This window comes from Dermacentor andersoni, chromosome 7 (genome assembly GCF_023375885.2).
Source record: "Dermacentor andersoni chromosome 7, qqDerAnde1_hic_scaffold, whole genome shotgun sequence".
Lineage (NCBI taxonomy): Eukaryota > Metazoa > Arthropoda > Arachnida > Ixodida > Ixodidae > Dermacentor > Dermacentor andersoni.
Window position 1 is genome coordinate 149,566,256 of NC_092820.1, and position 24,461 is coordinate 149,590,716.

The 24,461-nt window shown below is 43.8% G+C and overlaps 2 protein-coding genes across 5 annotated transcripts in view; one reads left to right on the plus strand and one right to left on the minus strand.

The window, feature by feature from the left end:
• The window catches only part of LOC126533620 (uncharacterized), a 22,886-nt gene extending 13,792 nt beyond the window's left edge, over positions 1 to 9,094 (plus strand). For both annotated transcript variants that reach the window (XM_055072224.2, XM_050180781.3), the window contains exons 10-13: positions 1,879 to 1,963; positions 4,639 to 4,687; positions 4,780 to 4,877; positions 7,566 to 9,094. In XM_055072224.2, the coding sequence (XP_054928199.1) occupies positions 1,879 to 1,963; positions 4,639 to 4,687; positions 4,780 to 4,877; positions 7,566 to 7,703 (370 nt within the window). In that variant the 3' untranslated portion in view covers positions 7,704 to 9,094. The remainder of the gene's footprint in view (positions 1 to 1,878; positions 1,964 to 4,638; positions 4,688 to 4,779; positions 4,878 to 7,565) is intronic.
• Vps16B (Vacuolar protein sorting 16B) lies at positions 9,078 to 24,019 on the minus strand. 3 transcript variants are annotated; one of them, XM_050180782.3, is made up of 18 exons: positions 23,507 to 24,017; positions 22,971 to 23,086; positions 22,833 to 22,905; positions 22,641 to 22,752; positions 20,852 to 20,949; positions 20,705 to 20,773; positions 20,179 to 20,271; positions 19,254 to 19,390; positions 18,576 to 18,603; positions 18,420 to 18,493; positions 18,242 to 18,332; positions 18,015 to 18,149; positions 17,851 to 17,892; positions 16,189 to 16,278; positions 15,957 to 16,043; positions 14,327 to 14,416; positions 12,334 to 12,438; positions 9,078 to 9,252 (listed from the first exon to the last, which is right to left on the minus strand). In XM_050180782.3, the coding sequence occupies exons 1-18, from the start codon at positions 23,564 to 23,566 to the stop codon at positions 9,232 to 9,234; spliced, it is 1,521 nt and encodes a 506-aa protein (XP_050036739.1). In that variant the 5' UTR covers positions 23,567 to 24,017; the 3' UTR covers positions 9,078 to 9,231. The 3 variants fall into 3 exon arrangements, with proteins under 3 accessions (XP_050036739.1, XP_054928200.1, XP_050036740.1); XM_055072225.2 differs by lacking the exon at positions 9,078 to 9,252 and adding an exon at positions 14,183 to 14,213 and having other exon boundaries at positions 12,348 to 12,438; positions 23,507 to 24,019; XM_050180783.3 differs by lacking the exon at positions 9,078 to 9,252 and adding an exon at positions 14,183 to 14,216 and having other exon boundaries at positions 12,348 to 12,438; positions 23,507 to 24,019.
• Positions 24,020 to 24,461: the final 442 nt, after the last annotated feature.

The following is a 24,461-nucleotide window of genomic DNA, read 5'->3' on the forward strand; positions in this document are numbered from 1 at the left end:
AAGCAGGTGTGGTACACAGACACAAAGAAGCAACTACTACTGTCGAACTTGTGACTGGCATAGCAGGGTGCTCTAGCTTGTCCCTACGCTAGTCCTGGACGCCAAATGGCAGCAGCGCTGTTAGCGACATCTTGCGACGCTAGGTTGAGCCACAAAATGTAGGGAACGTATGTGGGGAACATACTTGAATTGCATGGGTGTCCACGTCACATTCAAAAAGGAAAGAGTGTCTGCGCACTAATGATGGTTGCTACAAATGCCTTTACACTGGTAGCCACATATAACGTGGTCGCTGGAATGTAATTTTACGTACTGACTTGAACTCGGCATTTGCAAGATGGCGCCACCAGTGCTTGATGTTTCCGGTATTCCGTGAAACAGTAATATTGCTCACGGACTGGCAATATCTCTCTGTGCTAGGTTAAGTTCAGCTCTAGTTCCTTCCTTGCATGTCGTTCAGACCCCACCTGTTTGTGCCACTTGCCACAGTTTCCAGCGATCGTCCAGCTTGCCCAGCGAACGTGCTCAGCCGCCAAGTAATTCGCCAATTCACTGGGCACCAGGGCCACTGCTTGGGATCTTTCTGTTTCGATGCACTGTTTGCGCTCTCTTGGCAAAGTGTTAATTTGCCAGCTGTTGCTTCGAACTCAACGCCGGCTGTTTACGAGAACTCGCAAGACACATTTACCTGTACAGTTTCAAGCACCAGTTGCCAGATAATGTTACTTCAACACTACTTCTGTGTTTATGTGTTGCATCGGGACAGTGTGTGTTTTTTTCTTGTAGGGGCAGCGCAGGTCTGGCATTCCGTTGCCGAGCACAAAGCTGGGGGAGCTCCACCTGGTTGCATTAGCTGTGCTCTGTTGGTTGCAAGATTTTATTGCACATTAAAGGTGCTGTCGGGGTTCTGGTTGGGCTGTTAGCACTGTAGTACAGCATCCCGGTGTAGCTTTGGGACATACCATAGCATCCCTTGTCACTGCCGACTTCCCAACACTTGTAATTTATCAGAAAAAGGGGTGTATTGGGCAATGTCTTGGTAATTAGGCAGGAAAAGTACAATTGATCAAAAGAAATATACTCGGAATGTCTCGTATGGACATCTGCCTGCCACAAGTTCCCCATCCTAACATAATGGTTGCTCACACACGATATCAAAAGTGTGCTTTCGCTGGGCGGATGGCAAGTTAAACTAAACAAACCATCATTCCACCGGTGCATTAGGTGGCCTTGTGTGCAAGGTTAAGCTACGGCGCCCGCCATGGTGGCTTTGTGGCTATGGTGTCGCACTGCTAAGCACAAGGTTGCGGGACCAAATCCAAGGCCGCCGCAGCCGCATTTTGGTGTAGCTGAAAAGCAAAATTGCTGTGTACCGTGCATTGTGTGCACGTTAAAAAAACCGCGGGTGGTCAGAATTAATCTAGAGTACCCCACTACGGCCTGCCTCATGATCAGATCGTGGTTTTGGCACGTAACACTCCAGAACGAAATTTTTTTCTTAAGCTACGACAATGCTTCAGCAGACATATCAGCAGTATACAGGGGTTTGAAAAGGGGCTGACAATCTTGTTGGTATTTTATATTATTTATATTTTGCGTGAGGAGTATATTGCTTTTTTTGACATAGCTTCCTAATCGTTCATCGATTCTGGTTGCAAGGCTGGGAAATTGGAAAGACTTGCAGATGTTCTGTAGCTGTGCATTTGCTTAGCATGGTCCTTATAGAGTGACAGCCTGAACACTTGTCTTGGTTCTTTGCCTGTAAAATAAAAGTGTTGTTTGATGCACAAGGACTCCTGCCTTTTTTTCGGGGGAGGGCTTCGCTGTTGCACAGGTTTTCTAACCCGTCCTCGTCTCTTTGTTCTCCACCACGGGCAGAGACGTGAAAGACCTGGAGGAGAGGCACTTACGTTACCTATTCCAGAAGAGTTTGCCCGAAATGGAAGGAATTATCGCGGGGAAGGTACTGTCATTGGCTTTGCAGCTTTGCCTATGTCTTTCAATATCAGATTTACATGGAGATGGCCCTTTTTACTTTGCCAGTACAAAGTTTAAAGCATAGGCTGTCTATTCCACCTTTGCAATGTTGTTATACAATGTTGGTGCACTACATGTTATACACCCAGGTGATATGTTGCACAGCCTCTTATGGGAGGCTGCTGCTGCTATATTATTTATAGCATGTGCTTCTTGGCCCTTGCACCCAAGGGCCCATGTGTGAGGCATCAGTGCTACTTGCATATGCTTGAAACTTTTATCTTATGATCACTCTACAATGTATGTTTTAAAGCCATAGCACACCTTAGTTGTCATTGTCGCATTTTAGTACATATATATTTTACGCATTTATACAGTGACTGATTTTAAGCCCTGTTACAGCCATGTTACATCCTTGAATTCATGAACCATAGTTCATTCATTGCAACATGCCTTTTGCACCCTCTGGCCAGAACTGGCCCTTGTGCCATAAAAACCCAATAATCAAATCAAAGTTACGTGAAACGGCATCACATGAAACCGTATCTGCTTTTTTTTTTCTAAACACTCATTTTCATTATAAATGTTTGTATCATATAGGAGAAAGACAACATAAGAGCTTTGTGTAAAGTGCTTGTATAGTCTGTCCATCGAACGAATGTTCTAATGCCATTTATGACACAAAAAAATTTTGCCTTTGTCATCATGGTAGGCATGCTCTAATGGCCATGCCAGCTGCCTCATTACTGCTGCAGCCATTGCCACATTCTCCCTGAAATCTAGTTAGTAAACCTTTTCTCGATGCTGCTCTAGATTTATTAAATGTGCCCAACCGTGTAATACTCTCGTCCCCAACTATTTTTCGGGTCCTGTGGTCTCAGAAAGTCGCAACATGGTGATGTGCTCTGAAGTTGTGCAGATCACATCACGATTATCAAAATCATTATTGTTGGGAAAGAAGGAAAGACTGTGAATACATGGCTGCAGATCGATAAATTAAACAAGCAGAAGCAGTCACGTTTACTGGATCTTATAAGAGAGACATGCAAATCTCTTGGTGTTCTTTAGATGTGCATCTCACACACGTGTGTACCCACGTTATACTTGGGTACAGTTTTTATGGAGAGCTTTTAAGCCACCATATCCGTTAGTATTTCGGTGCCCTTGTGGTGCCTGGAAATGGGAATCTGCATCCACAGTCCATCAGTGCCACGAAGTGTTTGGAGACATGTGGAGGATGTGTTGCTGTGACAGACACACAACACTACATACATTTTTGACAAGATGTTAATGCGACAAGGATGGTTAGATGGTACTTTAAAAGTATTAAGAATGCCATTACTTGGCCAAGTTCGTAACCAAAGGAAACTCGGTGTGAATGACTTGATTGGCAAAATACAAGGTTCCTATCTGGTAGGCTTCGTGTAGGCAAAGCACGCTAGGTAATAACTCCATTTGAATATTTGCACATGGCTATTTGTTTAATCAGGAGTGGCTACCCATGTAAGTTGCCCAATCTATGGGCAACGCATTTTGAACGAGATGCAAGTCTGCTATTTTAATTAGTGTCCCTGCGTACCAGGTCTAAGCACTAATTCATCAGCTTCCAAAATGTGCCAGGCAACATTAGCCGTGGAGTCCAACAGAAGTTATTGCATGCCTACCTGGCATTGCAATAACTGCATTCATGTCATAAAGTTGTTTTGTAGTTATGGAGATGATTTAAATAAACCTACTTTTCCAATTTACAATTGCCAGTCAGCTAAAAGCAAAACAGTCCTTGCTGTCGATTTGCCAGCATGTGGGCATCGCATTAATGGTGAAGACTGCAAAAGCATCAGCCAGGATTTTCATGCAGATAAGCTGCTATTACTGTGGAGTGAATTACTACCACTCCACATTGTGTTGCAACTATTTCGCTATTGCTTTGCATGTGCAGGAGATTATCACGTATTGCATAGTGTAAGAAAAAGCAAACAAAATGTACTCAAATGCACCAATGCGAGGACCCAGTCACGCTCTCCATGAAGCTTCGTTCCTACTTTCCTTTCTCATTGCGGGGCTGAGCACGTCTCCTTTGTGCCACCTTAACCAAGATCACGTCAGCTGCAGAGAGTAAACTAGTGTTCTTAGCTAACATTCCCATTTGCCCCATAAAAAAATTCAAAAGAAGCCTAGAATGGCATGCAATTTTAGCAATGCATTCAACTTTTAAAGAGAGGCTTCTGGCTCTTCCTCCAGCTCCGCATGAACAGCTGTCTGGTCGTGTAAACTGGGTTGATTCTTGACATGGTGTAATCAGAGGTGACCAACTTCATAGGCCTCATACCGATAACAGTGCATGATGTGCTCTTTTAAGGGCGTTAATGTGGTCTGTAATGCTGGACGACCCTGGAGGCAGTGAAATATCACGGCAACCTCACCCCTCGTAACATTAACATAGCACTCCCACCCCACCAGCATACCTCAGCAAGTCTACTGGGAATCTTTAGCTTGACTTCGACAACCATCCTCCGATGGTTTCCACTCACTTTTTTTTCCTTCCTTCAAGCAGCCTGCAAATTCAAAAAGTCAATGCGTCCAGATAGAAAATACACTCGCATGAATGAAACTACTCGCAAACTCGCTAATTCTACATTCATTGTTTCGCTCTCATTACAGGTTGAAAGTTGGAGGCGCAGCGATTACTACAAGGGTGGAAAGGCTAAAAGTAAGTCTTCTTTCATTTGTGCTTTTGCTTCGTTAAGGCAATGCAAAGTGTGCTAATGGGTGGCTCCTCTTTCTTTTTTTCTTTTTTTGCAGGGATGCTCACCTACCAGGTGTTCTTCTCGCCGTTTTCTGACAAACAGATGAGCGTCATCATGAACCTCTTCATGGAGGAGTACATTCAGAAGGGAGTGGTGAGTTGATAGCTGGAGTTGCTTGGGAACTGTTGCTGGGCAAACTTACCTTGTGGTCGTTGACATGTAGGTAAAGCTTTCTGTAACCGATGTAGGATGTAATCTCGGGTGTAAAGCCTGTGGGCATATTCTTAAGTGCTACACTATTCCGCAAGTGGTCCCAACGGTTGTGATACCGCTGGTCCCGCAAACGCCAGCATCAAACAGCAAAGGTGTCACCATACTTTGATGGTTGCAACTCAGGGTCCATATCTCTTAATGATCCATTTTGTTTCACACTATTTTCTACCTTTGCCATTGGCCCAGGCAACCCCCCCCTCCCCCCCAAGCTGCCATTATTATAGGGATCAGCATCTTGGTGCGGAAGGTGACGAGTAAATGGTAAATGAAATGGAATGTTACAAAATATAGACCCAGTCCCTTCCAGTCGTTCTTTGCATTGCACTAACTGTGCTGCTGTTGGAAATGCGGACTTGGAAAAGGTGGATCGGTGCAATCGCATTTTTCCTAAAATTAGCACTGCGTCCTGTATCGAAATTCTAATAGAGTGCGGTGATTTCTTATGCATAATGCTCCACTTCTTGTGCTCTGATCTAAAGTTGCCTGTTTGGCTTTCACTTGTCCGCAATAGAACAAGCATTGCGGTCTTTTAAACACCAGTACCCAACCTGCTTGCACTCTTGGTCAAACTGACTGCCTCACTCTCGGAATGACCATTATTCTAATTCTCCTGCTAGCAGTCATTTAGCTTGTTTAATGAGGGTAGGGTAGGGGAGGGGGGGGGGCTGTAGGATCAGCAATGACTTGGCATGAATAGAACCCCATGCACAATTTATAAGTCTCCTTTCTAACTGCTGCATGATGTTAAAGCAGCCCAGTCTTAACAATATAGCATTATAGACGTTATAGTTGTGGAGCAAAGTCTGAGCTCCAGTGGCAGCTGTGCATGGTGTGGCTGAATGCAGGCGCAAATGCTTTTATCTTGAAAGAAATATGCAGTGGGTACATAGTCTAGGTGCTTCAAGGGCTGATGGCTTTGTGTGTGCTGTGTTCTCGTCACTTAGTTCACGTTAGAGCGAGAGGCAGCGCGAAGGGTAATTCGCTCGCTGCTCCTGCCGCTCTTCATCACGTCAGCGTTCCGACAGCAAGTGTCCGCAGTAATCGAGTGAGATTTGTTTGTTTGCCTGTGCATGCGGGACACTGTGCTTGTTAGTTAGTAAGCGAATGTTTACAAGTTTATACTGCCGATAAAACTACTATCATTGCTTCATATCGCTGTCTAATAATTTTCTATCACAATCGATGCTCCGTCTTTCAGGCAAAACTGCAACATTTTCAAGAACAGGGAGTGTGGAACGATAGTGAGAGGACTATACACTTCTGTACACTTCATAGCCACATACTTAGTGACGTACCATATACAGTAAACTCTTGTTAATCGAGAGATCAGAGACTTTCAAGATATTGGAGTTCAAGTCAAAATATTTTTTCCGGTCATGGCGTCGTCAGTCCATGTGTTTTTCACCTCTTATTTCGAAAAGTTCTTGTGCCGGACTCCGGATATCTCGAAACCTCGACTTCGAAAATACCAGGCAAAAGGCAACGAGGCAGCATTGATAGTGTCGTTGCTTGCGCTCTCTTTTCACCCTGCGGCAGCTCGCTAGCCAAGCCAGAAGCCACGCTGAGCCGCGCTCTCCACTTGCCTGCCCCCTTTCTTTCTATCACCACTCATGCACCCTTGCTCGACTCCTCATTGCCACTTTTTGTTGTAGCCTCACGCATGCAGCAGTGAGCTGGTCTCACCTTTATCTCTTTTTTTTTTTTTTTTACTTCTAATTTAGAACGCTGTCAGTGGCACGTCAATGTCATCACAGTGCATTAATCGTGACCTTGAGCAAGACGATCAGCACTTTTGAGCAGGCGTGATCAGCACATTTGCTGCACCCATAAGAAGCCTGCATGCAAAATCGCAGCTTGATAAGGACGCTCACTTCATGTTCTCGCTAGGGTGAGGTGTAAATGCTGCGTCACTTGTGGGCGCCTGCTAAAGGCTTGGCCGGTGCACTCTTCCGCCGTTCAGTTTCAGTTTTCAAAATGATATTGCCTGGAATGCACTACGATGCAGAAAGCAGCGGCACCAGCTTTTTGGGGTGTCTGGAACCGGCTGTGCTTGGATGACTGGCTTCAAATATTACTTTAGGATCGATTGTCTGGACTCTTTGCCAAGCACGCTGTCTTGGCACGGTGCAAGCAGTGCCGTTGCCTGTAGACTTGGGCCAATGTGTCCAGTGCCGATGCACGCCAAAGTGACCGGGAATATTACTGGTGGCATTTTGGAAAGGCTCGATGTGGTCTCTGCGTGGCCAGCAGGCTTCCATTTCCTTAACTTCACTCATCTCGAAACTCTGCTTACCTCACAATTTCATCCAGTTTTAACAGCTTTGAAATTAACGGGGTTTATAGTATGTATAAATTCCTGCCTCCTACCTATGCTCTATCATATCCTCAATTCCGTCTTTTACTCCTATTCTGCCATTCAGGTGTCAGCTGTGATGCTAGACAGCTAGTGCAGTCAGCAAGAAATTCCTAGTTTCTTCCTTTCCACTATGAGTAACCAGGATAGCCGATCAATGCTACTATGGGAAGGGACTGACACAGACAATGTTATGACCATGCTTTTCTTTGCAGAATGGAGACTACTTGAACCAAGTTCTCATGCCCGAATTCCTGATACGGGTGTTCATGGCGAACAAGGGAACCAGTCCTGAGGAGAGCGACCGGCTTATGTCAGAGATGCCCTTCCTCCACAACATTCCGCGGCTTTGAGCCAGCACACTGGGAGCTGGACGGACAAAATTTCTGGAAGCGGCTCAACGAGGGAAGCTTCAGGAACAAGCAACTTTGTGTGTGCTTTTATAGTTGGAGGAAGGACTCATCCTGTTGTGAATGCAGTGGTCTGACTTAGTTGCCAGAAGCCAAGTGGCGAGTATGGTGAAACCGATGCTTTCATTCATTGCACAGTTAACTGCCAAAACAAATTCTCGAAAGCCAACTGCAAGAAAGTGTCAAAACTGCACATTTCAATGCTCACCAACCATGTACAGTCGTCCACAAAACATAACGCTCAGTGCATGCCAGCCATGCATCGAAGCAAACTTGCGTGGCTTCACGTCGTCTGCTGCATCGTTTGGGTCCACTGAATCTGTGTTTCGGCGCGGTGAAGCGGACTCTGCTTTCAGTAGCATATTGCCGTTGCGGCAAGTGAGCTTTACGTGTGCGCACCGCGTGTGAAACGATCGCAGATTCTCCAGCCCAATACACTGTGCTTTCAATTCCAGTAAACATTTCCATTAGCACGTCTAAACATTCAGCAGGCAACACAAAGCCACGCCTCCAGGCGTCATTGCACACGCGCAGGTTTGTTTCGATGCACTGTTGCAGCAGCGGCACTTGTTCAGCAGAGCATGGCCACGCGCCCGAGAATATTTTGTGGATGGACGAGTCTACATGCTCCTATAGTTTGAGGAGGCACTCATCCTGGTGAGAATGAGTACAGTAGTCACTGAATTGATTGCGAAAAGTCAAGTGGTGGGTTTAGTGACATCGTTGCTCTTTCATTCATTGTAAGGTTGACTGCCAAAAAAATAAATTATAACAGAAGCCAAGTTTAAACTGATTTGAAGAAGCTTCTGAGAGCTGCTTTTCCTCATCTAATTTAAACCCTTGGTGACCGGAAGAGCCGGTAGCCTGGCTGAGTTTAAATGCGAAGACAATAGTTATGCAGGAAAATGTCTGTGCCCCCATGGCTGGTGGTGTCACAATCTGTTGCGGCCTAAATGCTTAAGTCTCATATTATTTTAATGTAACTACTACAAGCAACTTTGTGCATCCTCTTTTTAAACCACAATGTGTATTTATCTGTAGTAGGATTGCTTTTACTGGCTATGTGGGACAACATAGTTTACATCTGTGATACGCTGCAAACTGCAGCACAGCCTCTACTTTATGAGTAGGATGGCACTTAGTTGATCTTAAACCAAAGAGCATGTATGTTTTCGTATTTGTTGCAAAAAACGATGCAACAGTCTGCCCTGGCTGACCCTTTCTTTTTGTGTGTGTCGCAGAGTTTAGGACTTGTGTAATGTTGACAATTTGTATGTACACATAATTGTTATGCCAACATTTCCCAAGCAATAAATATTTCAAGATATTATAAAGCTGTATTTTTGTTACATACAAACAGGTATGAACAACAAGACACACTTTTTGTTTCTCGCTGCTTCTTTCTTCTTTCGTGTGTATGACACAAAAACCCAGTTTTTTTTTTATTTACAGTGAAAGAAAAAAGGTGGCTTCAGTTCTTCCACTTAACAGCCTGGAGAGAAAAGGAACAAATCACATTAAGCACAATATGCCTTTCACAAAGTTCTGTGATTACTGCTGCACCATAATGTGCTTTACCACACTCGCGTACGTTTTCTGGCAAAGCTAGGGAACCAAAACATGCATGTGGTACTTCTAGCTGGAAATAGTCACGTAAATTTCATTGAAATTTTTTTTTAATGTTGGAAATATAAACATAATTGTTAACATTACTGTTGTTATTCACATTTTAATTCGCTCTTGATTTCAGCTGCATGCAATATCAGGTTTCATTTTTCTTTGTGGTGATCATTTGTAATTTTCTGGCCAATCACTCAACTTAGCAACAAATAGCCATCACGACAGGTGGTCCAATATTTACACCTATTTAATTGTGGTTGTCTTGGTAAAAGCAAGCAAGGTTGGAGCAACTTGCCCGGACTGCTTGGTACATAGTATAAGCTCTATCCCTGTAGCTTCATCTTCGTACCAAAAAGATGTCTGTGAGTATAGGTTGGATGGTTCTGCTTGACAAGATCTTCGTATTTCAAGTTCCTCCAATGCAAGCTAATACAATGTGCAAGTGCTAGCTACATGAAATGTATCATCCTGAATCAACCAGTGTTACAATTCTACAATGATGCCAGGGCAGTGCAATGAACAACAGGACTGGTGGCAACGTTGTGCAATGCTGCTTAGCCAAATCGCGTAGACTTCTTATTGCAACGTAGACATGTTTAGCTCTCATCTGCTGGTGTAAAAATTTCTGCAGCATTGCAAACTTCATAACATTGTGAGGCCACTGTTCAAATGGTGCACTTCATTCTAGAGTGGCGTCCTGTAAGCCAACGAGAAGGGATGATGATGAAGTGCATATTAGTGCTTGCAATATTTTTTTTTTTACCCACCAAGCGTGCTAGTGCATTTTGGTTTGGACCAGGGTGTCTACCAAGCTGATATTTCCAAATTCCCTTAGGGACACGGAACTTTGCTTTATCTCAAAATGGGCTGACACAACGTCTCCTGGTGCTGTCACTCTCTAGTAAGCGTTTAAAAAAAATTAAAGAAACGACTTAGTCCAGTTTGAATAGTAAAGACTCATGTTTATTTTATTCAAAAAGAAAACAGAAGGGAGGGGTTAGCAAAATGCACAGCGAATCAAATGGCAAAGCCCATTGCAAATCGAGTCGAACATATTCAAATACGAATAAAAAGACTTGTACCGGGGCAAATATATTAGAGGATGAGCTATTTCTATCAACTGATCGCAAGCTCATTGGTATGAGGTCCGAACTTTGTCACAAGTGAGATTCTCTCTCAGCAGCTGGAAAGTCAACCTCAACTGTCCTGACATACTCTCAGCTTGTGAACAACGCCTCAGTGTTGCCTTTCACTACTTTAAAGAGATTATTTTGGTTTGGATGAGGGACATCTGCATCTTGGCGTCAGCCAACACTTTGTTTTTTGAACTCAAGCTCTTTGAAAGAAGCAGTGGCACACTTCCTTTCCCGTTCATTCCTCAGTGTGTCGGTCCTTTCTGTTCTTGTGCTCCTGCCGTGGCGCGTTCACCTCACGGACCATTTGAAGCATCCTCCTAGTCAGTTGTACAGTCAACGTCCGATTTTTCGGACTCCCCAGGGGCCGCAAAAGCATCCCAAAAATCGGGCAGTTCGAAAAAACGAATGCTTGTGTTTTACTACACTTAAGGGCTCAAATCGTCACAGGCACATCCAAAAAAAAGCTCTGAAGGCCTGCCAGTACACTTAGGCATATCGGTGCTCGTACTGGGACAGGAGATGGCCGGTGCAAGTGTGTGTAATTAAGGAATACATACTGAGTTCTGTGACAATTGCCCCCTTCCCAAATTTGCTGAGCTTCACCGCAATACATTGTGTATGCTTCACTGCGTAACAGTGTATTGAGGCGAAGCTTACATTTGGAAACCAGCATAATTCAACGCGTCGTGCTTTCCGAGCTTCGAAGCCATGGCGAGGATTACAAAGGCTGAGTTGACGTTCGCTGCTGACAGCAGCGAACGTCGAAGTAGCTAGGCCTAGTGTTGCTGCTGTGGTGGCTATGGCTGCCAGCTGATCTGCATGCGAGAACGCCCGTTCGAGACGGCAAGATAATCGAAATGGCGGCGGTGGTGGCTTTGATTAATGCTGTTTCGGACCTGCGGTCGCGGTAAAAAGTTCGGAAAATTGGACTGTGACATGTTCTTGTGTCCGAAGTTCCATACTTTCTTATGCATTGACTCTGTGGGGCAAGTGGTGGTGCCGCGAAGCCGTCCGAATCATCGGGCATGTCCCAAAAATCGGGCGTCCGGAAAATCGGTCATTGACTGTACATTGACAACTTCTCCAGCCGACGACACAGCGTCAAGGATGATTCCTTACGATTCCTCTTTGTTACTCGTGCCAGCATTAGCGCGACTTTCGTTCCCTTTCAATAAAATTGCACCTAATTTTCCCTGATAGAAGCACAAATTCCCCGAGTTTTTGCCAAGTATTTCTAGACTTCAAAGTCCCTGAGAATTCTTGGTTTGCCTGGTTGGCAGACAGCCTGCAACACAATGTCAAACAATATTTGCACCAGCGTAGCTGTTTGCACCCTTCATCATTAGTCATCCCAGTACAACAATCCCACTATGTAAGCTAGAGCACAAATCGGTAGTTATACTAGTATGCTAGAGCACTTAAATGAATGACAGCTTTGGAGAGTGCAAGAACAGCCCCAAGTTTTACAAAATCCTCTTAGAGAACTTGGTTTTGCAGACACACCTGCTGAGCATTCCAAACTCCATGTCAAATAAGAATTCTACAAAGAACTAGCATGTGTCACCTTTACAAAAATCCAGAAACTGACTAGTTTGCATACGACCACTGCTATGCGTGTGTGTGGAAACACAGAAATTTGCATGTGTCGCCTCCAGTGCAGACGACATCAAAGAGAAGAAAAACAGACGGCACCAGTGTTTATATTGTCTCCTTCTATCCTGACCTGCATGTCTGCGCTGCAGAAAATCAGTCGAAGGGCGCTCAATTAATGTGGCCTACCTAACGCAAAGGACACATGATCATTGAAGCCTACTTACCGTGCCGCTGAGAAGCCTTTCAATCTCAAAGAATGCAACAGATTGTTGTGGCACTTCGCTCTTGTACCTAAGCAGCCGCTGTCGATCTCTTAGGTAAACTAGTGTCTGCAAATGAAATCACGTGACATGCACACTATAGTATGCAGTGTCACAAGAGTTCACAACCAGTAACGCTGCTTCTTTATACAGCCAGTTTCCAAATCATACGGTAATGGTAACACACTTGTGTTGGGCTAAAACTTTCCGACGCCAGCACACATGCAAATCACAGTCAATCTCTGAAAAGTCTGCTGACTGTCTGCAGTACTACTGCGTAATCTTGCATTTCTCTACTGTTCGTGACAACCTAACAATGCAGTGGCGCATGTACTGCCATCCAAATAAAAAGAAATTGTATATCCCCTCCAGGCAATGTATCAAAATCATAATTTCTAATGAATACATTGACACTGAAAATGTGACACTTTAAACCACTTCTGATTGGACTTGTGCTGAGAAAGTGTTTAATAATGCGTACCAAGTGTGCTAGAAAAAAAAAAAAGAGTTGGGACACAGACGGCTGGGCGTTTGATCATGCCGCCAATACTTGGCAATGTCATGGGTCCTCTTCATTCGTTCTTTTTGACAGCAACGATTTAAATCTGACGTATTTCACAAGCCATCATGAGTACACTTCATGTGAAATGGTCTACTGTGTTTTCGTACGCCAAATATTTTTGAGGTTCAAGGTTTGGAGTACACACTCTGGATGGGACAAAACTCGCTAAAAGTTCTTGATCTAATCTGCTTCTGTACGTTTTTAACATGTTCACTGCGATGTGGATCGCGGCAGTTGCTCCCCCTGTGCAGCTATGCAAGGACCTCTTGCAGTGCACAAGCGACATCTTTTCTCGAAATCAACAGATATGAAAAATTATTAGTTTCTGGTCCGATGATGGTCCGACGCATCGTGGTGCCATCTCTCTGTACCTTGGGGAAGTTTCAAAGGGGAACAACTCCCTCGCAACTTACTGGTGGGTCACGATGCACCAGGTGAACATGAAAAGTGACCCACCGATGGGTCATCCCACACAGAAATCGAGACTACGAGAGATGCTGCCGCACTGAACATGTTATTGATGCTGAAGTTGCGGGTACAGCCTTCAATCTAAATTTTAAACAAGAATTAATCAGTTCCTGAAGGGGATATAAGTGCCAGGCAGTTGTGTTAGCTCATTTCCGTGACGTCATAACAAAGGCAAACTTCTTTCAATCGTGGAGTTCACTACAAAAAAAAAATTACTCCAGGGAACTCTGGCACTGCCATGGGAATAATGGTTATTCTATGGATTTGCCTAATCTTCATGCTTTTGGCTTGAAATTAGGTTTTCTATACAAAGCGAGACGATTCATTCTCTGTGCACCTACATAATCATTGCGAACTGTTGTATATATAGCGGATCATTTTAGTAGAAAATGGTTGATTTTCAAAGCCACAATGCCGTATAAAGCTGGAAGGCTGAAGTTTAGTCAAATCCATGTACCGTTCCATCATTTCCATGCTGACTGAACTATCGCCACTTGCAGCTACCGTACGGTCACTGGCGCCGGACTTCCCCCTAGTGGTATTTTGCAGGAAACGCTATGCTTTCGATGTCAGTGTCTCTCGGGAAGAATGCTCCAGAGCGTGGAAGCACAGAGGGCAGGGTGGCTGCAGTACTGTGAGCAAAAGTTGTGCCAGATTCTTAGGTTGTCATCGAGTACAGCTTGTTCCCTAGTCACTCAGTTAATCAAGGCATTGCAGCAAAAACGTTTGACGGGGGCACACATGCTAAAAGCACACCTTCACAGCTTTTTTTTTTTTGCTTACTTCGCTCTCCTAGCCATCACTGGTCTTCTTGCTGCTGAAAGTAATGTGCCACAGCAACGTCAGCATTAGATGAACTCGACCGTCTCAACAAAGCTAAGCCTTCTCAAAAACAAGAGCGTTCGTAATTTAGCGGCTAAAACTCACCTCAATGACAACGTTGTGGCACTTGTGCGCCTTGGCCAACGTTAGTCGCTTTTCTGAATCGTCAACCATCTGGAGGTATCTCTCGAACACCTAGGACGGATGGCACCGAAGAGGAAGCGTGAAAGTCCAATTTGGAAATGACAGTCCTAGTTACCGCGGCACATAAGTACTGTGGCAATTGCTGAAGGCTGGGTGATTTGATTACTGGAATTGTGCAGTACTAAAAGGACTGGAAGAAGCACGAAAGCCATGCCTTCTGCTGCTTATCTCGTCCTACTAGAGTGCATGTTGCACATCGGCACTAACTAGCACAAACATTTTTTTTTTAAATGTAGAAGCCATTACTATCGGGCGTGGTGAATTTTGCTTTGCATTGCGATTTGTTGTTTTCTTGAAAAGCTGCCTACTGCAGGCTTAATACATACCCTTTAGCACAACAGCTCAGGCTAACTGACTGTTTTTAACCATTGCCTCTGTTGCTCTTGATGGAGCTCTTATTAAGTGCTTCGCCACAGTAGCATGCCCTCCTTTCCAAGACATTGTGATGTTGGCTTTCAAGCAAAGCTATGTTCCCCCTAGGGAGTGGTTATACTTAACACATCTTGAAGTGCAAAACTAGAATTACATTTTCTTTTCGTTTTTTGAAGCACGGTCCTAAATTGTAGTGCGAGGCAGTACTTTCCTAAGCTGGTAATTATGCAAATGAAACTTGCCCTTTATCAACGTGGATACGGCATTTCTTAAAAGGCATAGAGCATGCTCTAGCTTTTTCTCCCTTAGCAGCGAGGACTCTGTCGCGTGGAGGCAGCTAGAAACGGGCTCGTACCCAAACCTAAACGTACTCAGCAAAATGTATCCCACACAATACAATGACAAATGTCCCTGGTGCCATGAAACACCCACGCTGTATCACATAACGTGGGCATACCAGAAGATAGACGTGGTACCCGTTATACCAAACCCAAGTGCGGAGCAATGGAAGGGAGCTCTCTCCAGCGATCGCCAGGTCGACCAAGAAGGTCTGATTCGGCGAGCACAACCTGCAGCAGCATCCAGCGGAGCCCTGGACTAAGGGCAACCAACCGTTGTGCTAGAAGATGGACGAAGCCATCTGAAGACCGCAGAAGACCAGCGAATCTAGAGCTAATAAAGTTTTTCACTCACTCACTCACTCTCCACAATGTACTGACTTTGCCTGCGACTCAACTTGACTTGCCATTAACATGGAAAGGAAACCTCGAAGTGTTGTGGGTAGCTATGCACTTCCCAGAAACTGTGGGATCTGGCAATGACAGCATCACAAGCAAGCGGCCTGCAAAACTGCCACTACTGAAAGTTGTCAACGGATCAAAAAATAAAGCTGGGCCTCTGTTTGCAACCTCCATTTTAATATTACGGTGATGTTTGTGATGGCTACAATATCTCTGTCCACTGTGCAAGACTGTGCAAGTCATTGTTTCTTATTATGCTGATATTGCTGGCCCCTTTAAATTTAAGATCGGTACACAAAGTTGTGAGAATATAATGGGAGGCACATCAAAGTTGTGAGAAACAAAAGAATGAGTCATCGTAACGCTTCAACAGGTGAATACGATACACTCTGGAAGGTCAGAAGTTGGTAGTAGCCCACCTCGGGTGGGGCATGCGCCTTGGCCAGGATTTCAACAGCCTTGTCGAAGCCGATGCAGCATCGCATTTTCGACTTGCCAAGCCACGACTGCGGAAAAAATTAGCAGAGAATATAAGTCCTTCACATTCTTCCATACACTTTATCACACAAGGGAGGTCAACTCCAAGTATGAATCTTGAATTGCCACAACGTTTTGTCCAAATTATAATCAGAGTTGTCAGAATACTCTTACCTTGCCTTGAAACAGGTTGTCAATTTCTTTCCAATGTTTTATCTGTGCTAACGCTGCCAAAGCAGTCCAGACAAATTGTTTCTCGGTCAGCTGCAGGGAGCATAAAAGTAGAAGGAGGTGCTCTCGTTCAAAATATATGAGAAAACAGTCGGGGAAAAAGAAAATAAAGCAAGAAAGAAGGCATGACAGGGGGTGTGTTGAATCGCAAAGTGAAATGTTCACCTTGGAACACACGAGGCCCGTGTACACATACTCACAGGAGCATCCGGTGAAACATGATCATGATCAACAGGCTTATGTGCCGAAAATAGATTGATATATATATAGGGTATAATTTGATCCACCCAAACTCTCCTATAACGAACCTAAACGAACTGGTGCATTTGTCATATACAGATGTGTTATATCCAGTGGAAAAAGAAACAAAGGAATAAAGTTATCAAGAATAAAACTGTGTAGTAGGCAATGATGTTTACATACGCCTGAGCATGCAAAGAAAAAGAAAAGAAAAATACACTTCCATGACTGCTGGATTCACATGGTGCTGGCAAAAGATGTCCGGAGTTCAATATATGCAACGTCCACTTCGTTATAAGGGAGTTATATTACATGAGTATAGGTCAGTAAGTTTCGAGGCATTAATAATGAGAACAGTTCACTTTATCTGGGTTCATTATAGTATTGGGGTTCGACTGTACAGTACATCGCCGCATGTGTTTTGATGCATACTGCTCCCACTCAGAGTTCTTTAAATTCACATGGGATTTGAGTTATGCACGAACTATCCTGTGCAGTGCCCACCTTCATGGCATTATGAATCTGTCTCTTGAAGCGCGGTGCAGCTTCAAAGCAGTGCGACGTGCTTGACCATGAAGCCACACCTTGCTTTAATGTTCAGTAGCAGTAGTAAAGGTACAACGGAATCTCGTTAATTTGAACCCATGCACTCAATTCGAACTTCCAGTTTATTCAAACTGACGCTGTGGTCCGGTCAAAAACATCTGTATAGTATTTCAATGTGCGAAAGTGCCTCATAATTCGAACGCATAAACATTTTGAACGGTTTATCAGAACATACCACGTGTCGCCAACCATGCTCTCAGCAGCGTGCAGACTCAAGTAGCGGCGTTTCACTCTTAAAGGCAAAGCTTAAGCATCCTCGATTTTTTTTTCTGACCTTGGCAATTTCGGAGGCTAGCCTAGATTTGAGTAATACTGATATGATAAACATCAACATTTTCCAGTTAGACATATGTACCACTACTGCAAGATAATATTTAAACTATCTTATCAAAAAATAGGGTTTGTTTGCACTCATGGGAACACCACAGAATGCACCTACATTGATGTACCCAGCTTTTCTTACTTAGCAGTGAAGTGCAGTCAAAAGCAAAAATTTAGAGACCATGGCATCATCAAGACTAACTTCTTAGAGCACAGCCGTGCAACATGAAATTGTTTTAGTGCATGACACTGGTCAAACAGGCACACATAGGCAGTGCCACTTGAGTTAAGCATTTATGCCTAGGCTGCGCAGAAAAATACATATTTTAGTGGCACCTCTGGTTCCCAGACTTTTGCTCTCGGCTGCACATAGGCTGATAGATGGAGCTTGCACATTATGCTGAAAGTAGTCGGTGTGCATGACAGTCAGATACTCACATTGAAGAGCGCCTTCATCTGGCTTGGACTGGCAATATGGCTCTGCAAAACGGTTGTCAAATTCAGCAGAGCATTGTCAAGGTCGCACAAAACGTTTGAAGCTGTGATCTTAGAGCAAAGGTAAATCCTGAGTGAGCAATGCGGTCAAAGAATACCGAGCTTACGTTCGAGACATTGTAATGGTAGAGGCAGCAGTAGTAAAGTGTTGTGACCAGGGACGTGCCGACCACGGGTGCCTTGCGAGGAAACTCTTGCATGAGGATGTTCTGACCTTCTTTTTCCGCTCTTGAGTCTTGTTCCTGCAGACCACATACCAGCGCTCTTCAGTAGCAAGCAAGCAAACAAACAAACAAACAATCAAACAAACAAGAAACCAAAACATCTCAGTTACCTCTATGGTGAGCTGCATTTCAAGAAGTTTCAATTCTTCTCTGACCAGTTCAGCCTGTGTCTCAAGTGAAGGGTCGGACTGGAAGTGGGATCTGCACAGCAGTCGTGCAGTTGACTACATAACACTTGTTTATTCATTTGTCCATTGAAACATTCATACTGCAGAGGACCAGACTCACTTGTAACAGGACTGCAGGTTTCGAAGCCTTGTTGCAGCCTCTGGTGTTTCCACAGCAAGCTTGTACTTGAACATCTAAGAACCAAGGTCTGTCTTAAGTGCTTACGTTTGAGCGACACAACGTGAAAAAATTTTCACGGCTGAGCTTGACACTTACGGCGGCGTCCTCGGCCCTGCCAAGCATTCTGGTGTGAAAAAGAAAGTACAACAAGCAATTATGTATTCTTCTGGAATTGGTAGGTTAAAAACAGGTTTGACAGGTCTTGCATAATAATAAACTACTGTGATACTGTTTAATATTGTGTCTGCTGCTTACGGCTGTAGCGCCAAGTCACACTGAATAAAAATGTTCATTTTGACCTATCTGCTAAGTTTTCTTGTTTATCAATATAATGCCTCTCTGTCACAAACAAAATTGCAGTGCACACAGTGATGTTTGCAAGATATGGAGAATGGCAAAGATAATTTTTCGTTTAGTATGGCATCAAAGTTTCCCGAGAAGGAAAAGGCTTGTGCCATATTGATGCTGTGGGTACCAAGCACAACACCTGGGATCTTCTTCAGGGAAAATGCAAGTATACGAATAGTGAAAAGCAACAGCTATGGCAGGCTTCATCTTTGGCCACCAGTAATGTAGAGGGGGGACATACCAAGAGCTAACCTAGACACACTCCCACATGCAGTAATGCCACGCAAAGCGTTTGATTGCTCTATCAAAATGCACTCAAGCCCACTTATAACAAACAGTAACGCAGGATGCAAACGTCACAGACAAGCGTTTGTAATAAGTGAATGCACAACGTTTTCAAAAAAGCATCGCAGCAAGCGTCCTCACCCCAGAACATCCATCAGCTGGCTGTTGTCCTGCACAGCACGAAGGTGACTGACGTAGTGGGACACGGCCCTCGGTCTCTGCATCAGCTCTTGGTTGAAGAGCGACTGCTTCAGGGTTTGCTTCAGAAATAGCAAAACCTGCACACGGCCCCCATCCCAGCAACATACATTTCCCCGACAATTCGCTCTCTTCTTTCCGTGTGATAATGAAGACACTACAATGCAATGTTTTTTGATTGGTTGGTTGATTGATTTTAACATTCCAACGCAACACATGGGCTTAAGCCAGCCTACTCACTCATAAGTACGCTCACTCATACATTTACAAGGTTGACGAAGGGTGAGCAAGTGTGACTATGACCTTGAGTGACTACAATACCTGTTCAAATGAGTAGATGTTAGTCTAAATGTATGCGAGTGCCTATAAGTGCAAAAAGATGCAAGTATAAATATGAGTGAATACCTATCAATGAGAGACACGGTAACAGACCTCTCCGGATTGGTTTTGACCACCTGGATTTTTTGAAGTGCACCGAAATTGACCACACGTGGTGTTTTCGCATTTTTCGCTCAGTGAGATGCAGCTGCAGCATCTCTTCCGACCTTGAGTGCCTGGGTCCTAAACCTCAGCGACAAAACACTCTATTCACTGAGCGACTGCGGCGAGTAAAGCCCCTTCATTGAGACTCAAGAATAAACTGGTCATCAACAAAATGTGTACCAAAACCTATACAATTCGTACGTTTCATCTTGAAATCCACGAGTGGCGCAGTTAACTTACAAGGACGTGCATGAAATTCTGAAGTGCAACTGCTGCGACTGGTTATCATTGTATCTAGACTGACCTTAATCTACAATATAGAATTATTTCAATGCTTCAACTACTTACAAAGAGCAATAACAATGAACCTGATCAACTGACTTACAGCAATTATGGCGTTTCCATCTTGGACACGCACAGCCTCATTCAGAAGAGCAATCTTGTCTTCTTTTGATCGATGCTGACCAAGGAAGTAAGGCTGAACACAAAAAAAAGAAAAGAAAACTATTAAATACAGGTCAGTGCAGTGGTACTACAATGTGCCTAGATTGCATGTGGGGGCGTCTGTTCACTTCCAATGCAACCAGATAAAAATACTTTCATGAATTGTAGCAAGGTAGAACAGCAAGATTGTTTGTACTTCCTTGTGATTATGAAAAAAAAAAATTGAAAGACAGTTTGGCTGCACCAATCATAGAATAGTGTGCGAAATCAGATTTCTTTTGACCAGATTGGCCATTTTCTAGGACTAAGTTGGGCATTGCAAGGTCGCTTTTTGACCGGCTGCTAATTAAATGCTTTGCAGTCACAATGTCGTCGCTGTTGTTGCTTTATTGCATGCATGATACGCATGGTCATGCACACTGCCCTACCTGGCCTGTCACAATATTTCTAAGACGGCCGTACCCTACCTGGCCTATCACAATATTTCTCACAGTCTCCTCCGGGGTGTTTGTACTTTTCAGACCTTTTGTAGGAACCTGCAAACAGAGTACACAAGTTCGTGTAATGAGCACGCAAGTGGAGTCCTCTTAGTTCAGTCACTCTAGAATACTCACATCATCGTGTCCGATTCTCAGCCTTTCGGCGTGCTTCTGTAGTACATCTTCCAGGCCTGCACGCCTCAAATTTGAGCCGAGAGTGGGTAGAGTGATACCTAGTGATTAAAAAAAATGAAAAATAAATAATATGTTACATATGTGTACTCAGCTTGCCACTTGCACATAAAGCATATCCGAGGCCTATCGTTTCCAGGCTTTGTATTATTCGTGATTTGGCAAGGAGGAAACGCAGGTTAAATTTGAGTCGGTGGTCTAACGTACCAACTTCAAGTTTCTTCTTCATTAAACAAATACTTTTTATTATTTCATATACTAACCTCTGATCCATCAGCTTCTGCCTTTAAAAAGAGTACTAATGCTGCACTTGGTTGGCTGCCTTAATAAGCCCTGGTACAACTTGTGTGATATGATTGTTCAGGGTTACTTTCTTTTTGTTTATATTGGTAATTGATGTAACACTTGAAATTATTTGTATGTGAGGCATTGTGGGCACTCGTATACTTTTTTTCTCCGACTGTATTGCACCTCGCTGTTGTACGCTGTATCCCGCACAACATGAACTTGTCTACGGGCATTGCGGACCAGTTAGGCAAACTACTGACTTCAATTACATTTCCCGAGATTGCTGCATATATCTATACTCTACGTCTAAAGATGCTACATACTTAAATAAATATATATTGTGGAAAAGTTAGATTACACCTTAACAGGCGTGTGCAAACATTCCGAACTTTCGAGCAGTGAATCAACTAGTGTCCCATTACATTCGGTCTCCGAATGGAATAGTCAGTATTCACAAGTACAAATAAATTTTATGAACGCTTCTCGAATATTTTAAAACATCAATTGTGCGCCATCAAACATAAAGCAATAATTCACACTCCCTGAGGAGCTTTGTGCATGCAAGCAAACCACTGAATAGTTCCTAATATTCTATTTGTGCATTATAATAAACAACACTTCATAATGTGCAATGTATAAACAAAAGCTCGCTAACTACTAGGATGTGAACATTGTTTCACATCAATTGTGAAAATGTCAGCTCATTATTTGAAAACTGTTTGAAAGGTATTCAATATTCTATTTCACTTTTGCACTACTTGACTTGTAGTCAATTCCATTTCAAAATTTACAATTTGCACATCCCTACACCTTAATGTCTGCCTGGAATTCAAGATTTCTTCTTTTTTTTTTCAATTCAAGTTACTTTAACCACAGACATAATTAACAGATGACATGCCATATGGACAGACATGACGAAAACACAGCATCATGAAAGTCTGCTCCAAGAAAGCCGTGCACTTTCATTTTTTTTCTTCCTCATCACTGCTACTTTTTCTTATGTTTCTACCTAACATTAAAGTGTTCCTTTCTCTTCCCTTAACCCCGTCGTAGAGGAACGGGTCTTAGAGGAGTTAACATCAGGTCAACCTCTTTGCCATTTGTTTCTCAAGTTCCTTCTCTCTCTGTCACGTGTACTATGCCTTTGCGGACATGCAATAATGAAAAATGGAAACTGGATGCTCGTGTGTAAGGCTAGTCTATATTGACACTCTCTACAGATGCATGGTGCCAACATATGGCTTACCACCAGGAAAAATTGAAGGCCAATCTTTCGCTTAAGATCGGGCTGTGCCCAATTTAAAGCACCAGTGATGTAGACAATATGAAGTTATCAACTGGGTAAATTTTAATAAAGCCTGTTCAGGGTGCAAAGGCCAAGAAAAATTGTGCCCGTCTTGAAAACAAAAGGCCCTAGGCACATTTTATGACTGTATCTATATACCACAGGCTTCCGCGGTGACCCGGTTTGATTCGTCAAAGCTAAATTTCCTCGCATGGTTGCCGGAAGACGGTGTTCTCTTGTTGGACTGCACATTCCTTCTCCCATCGTCGTCCTACAGGCAATCACAGGGAAGCATAAGCAAGTATTAGGGCACATCACGTGAAAGTCATGCAGGGGACAACTTTGGATTACCGAGTCGTCGTCAAAGTTGAATGCAGCATGAGCAGATTTGTGCCAGAAGTCATCGTCAGCATTCACTTCCTTTCTGTGCAGAAGAAAAAGAAAGGCTCTCGAGCTGCCCTGGCGGTGGCTTCTGAAAAATGGGCTCACTTATTTTTCGACTGCACCGTCTGCTCAATGGAATCGTCGATGGTGGATGGCTTGAAAGGATCTGTTACAAATTCTGCATCTTGCTTGACTTGGGCTGATAGCCGGGCTGCTTCTTGCTGCAGTTCAATGAAAATTTGTTGTTTTATAGGAAACAAATCGACTTGGGATGCAAAAACCTTCAGAAACTCTGTATTACTAGCATGTAACAACACTGCAACTATCACTGTTTGCAACTAATATCTGATCATGAAATTTTTGGACGCACACAGATTGTAGTGGCAAACGGTTTCTTTCTTTCTCTTCCCCTCTGTCTTTCTTTTCCAATCACTTGCGTACCTCACTGGTTCGTCCTTTAGTGTACACGCGCTATTTTTTATTCGCAAAAACTGGTGTTTTTTTCGCAAGTGACGTTATTCACAGCGAATCTGACGCCTTGCGGTGCAAGATCATGTAAATGTTCGGTTGTACGAGTTCACAGAAAATGCATCGCAACGACATTAGGGCCTTCTGACACACGAATCGAGCAAATACATCACCAGTGACGACGTGTCTTCAAGCCAGAAGGCAGAGGCGTTTCCGCTGCGACTGCTGTTCATAGTGGCCTACGAGGTAAAACGGGGCAACGGACGCTTGCACTTAGTTCCGCAGGCGCCGATTCCAGCTAGTACTTTCGGGACGTCACAATTTTTTTCTTATCTTTTTACACGAGTGTCACGCTTAGATCAGCGCACGCCCTTCCACACACTTAGTAGACGAGGTGGTCGCAGTTCGAGGCCGCGATCGGCGGCGATTTGTTGGTTTCGATCGCACGCATATTCACTTCCCTTTTCGTACGAAGCGCACTGAGAAGCTTGCGATGCAAACCAGTCTACGTCATTAGGCCTTCAACGTGACAAACGGAAACAGGGCGGTGATTAAACAGCCAGACAACCACAATGCCATAAGGAACGCTGCAAAGTCCTTCCGTAGACCGACAACGGCACGCAAACGTGCCAACCACAGAACACCTATTGCCAACCCTCTGTGCTCGCGACAGCGTTGTCGAGGCACTTTAGACGGCGTTGTTCCTGATTGGCCGAGCCCAAAAGGACGCGGTAATTTGAACAATTTAAAAAATGCGGCAACATTCCCGTCAAAAGCATCCTCCATAAAACGATTGCTGTCTATTCATTTATAGAACGATCTTTAGCACTGCCGGTTCGTAAGAGTTTAGTTCTACTGGTTCTACTACTACAATTGCTGTCAGTTGAGAAACTGTAGTGAACCAAGCCACAGTATTATTACATGATATTGGCACAAAGATTCCGTTCTCACCAGAAGAGCTGAAGTAATTTTTACCCGCTTACGTTGTCAAATACCAGACTTTTATCGTCACAGAGCTGGTCTGGTGCCCTTCCCTCTGTGGAGAATGTGAGACTAGATCATTTTTGTCTTATTCTGCTGCTGTTTTCTTTAAGGAAATACATTTTAGGATCAAGCTTTAGACTTAAA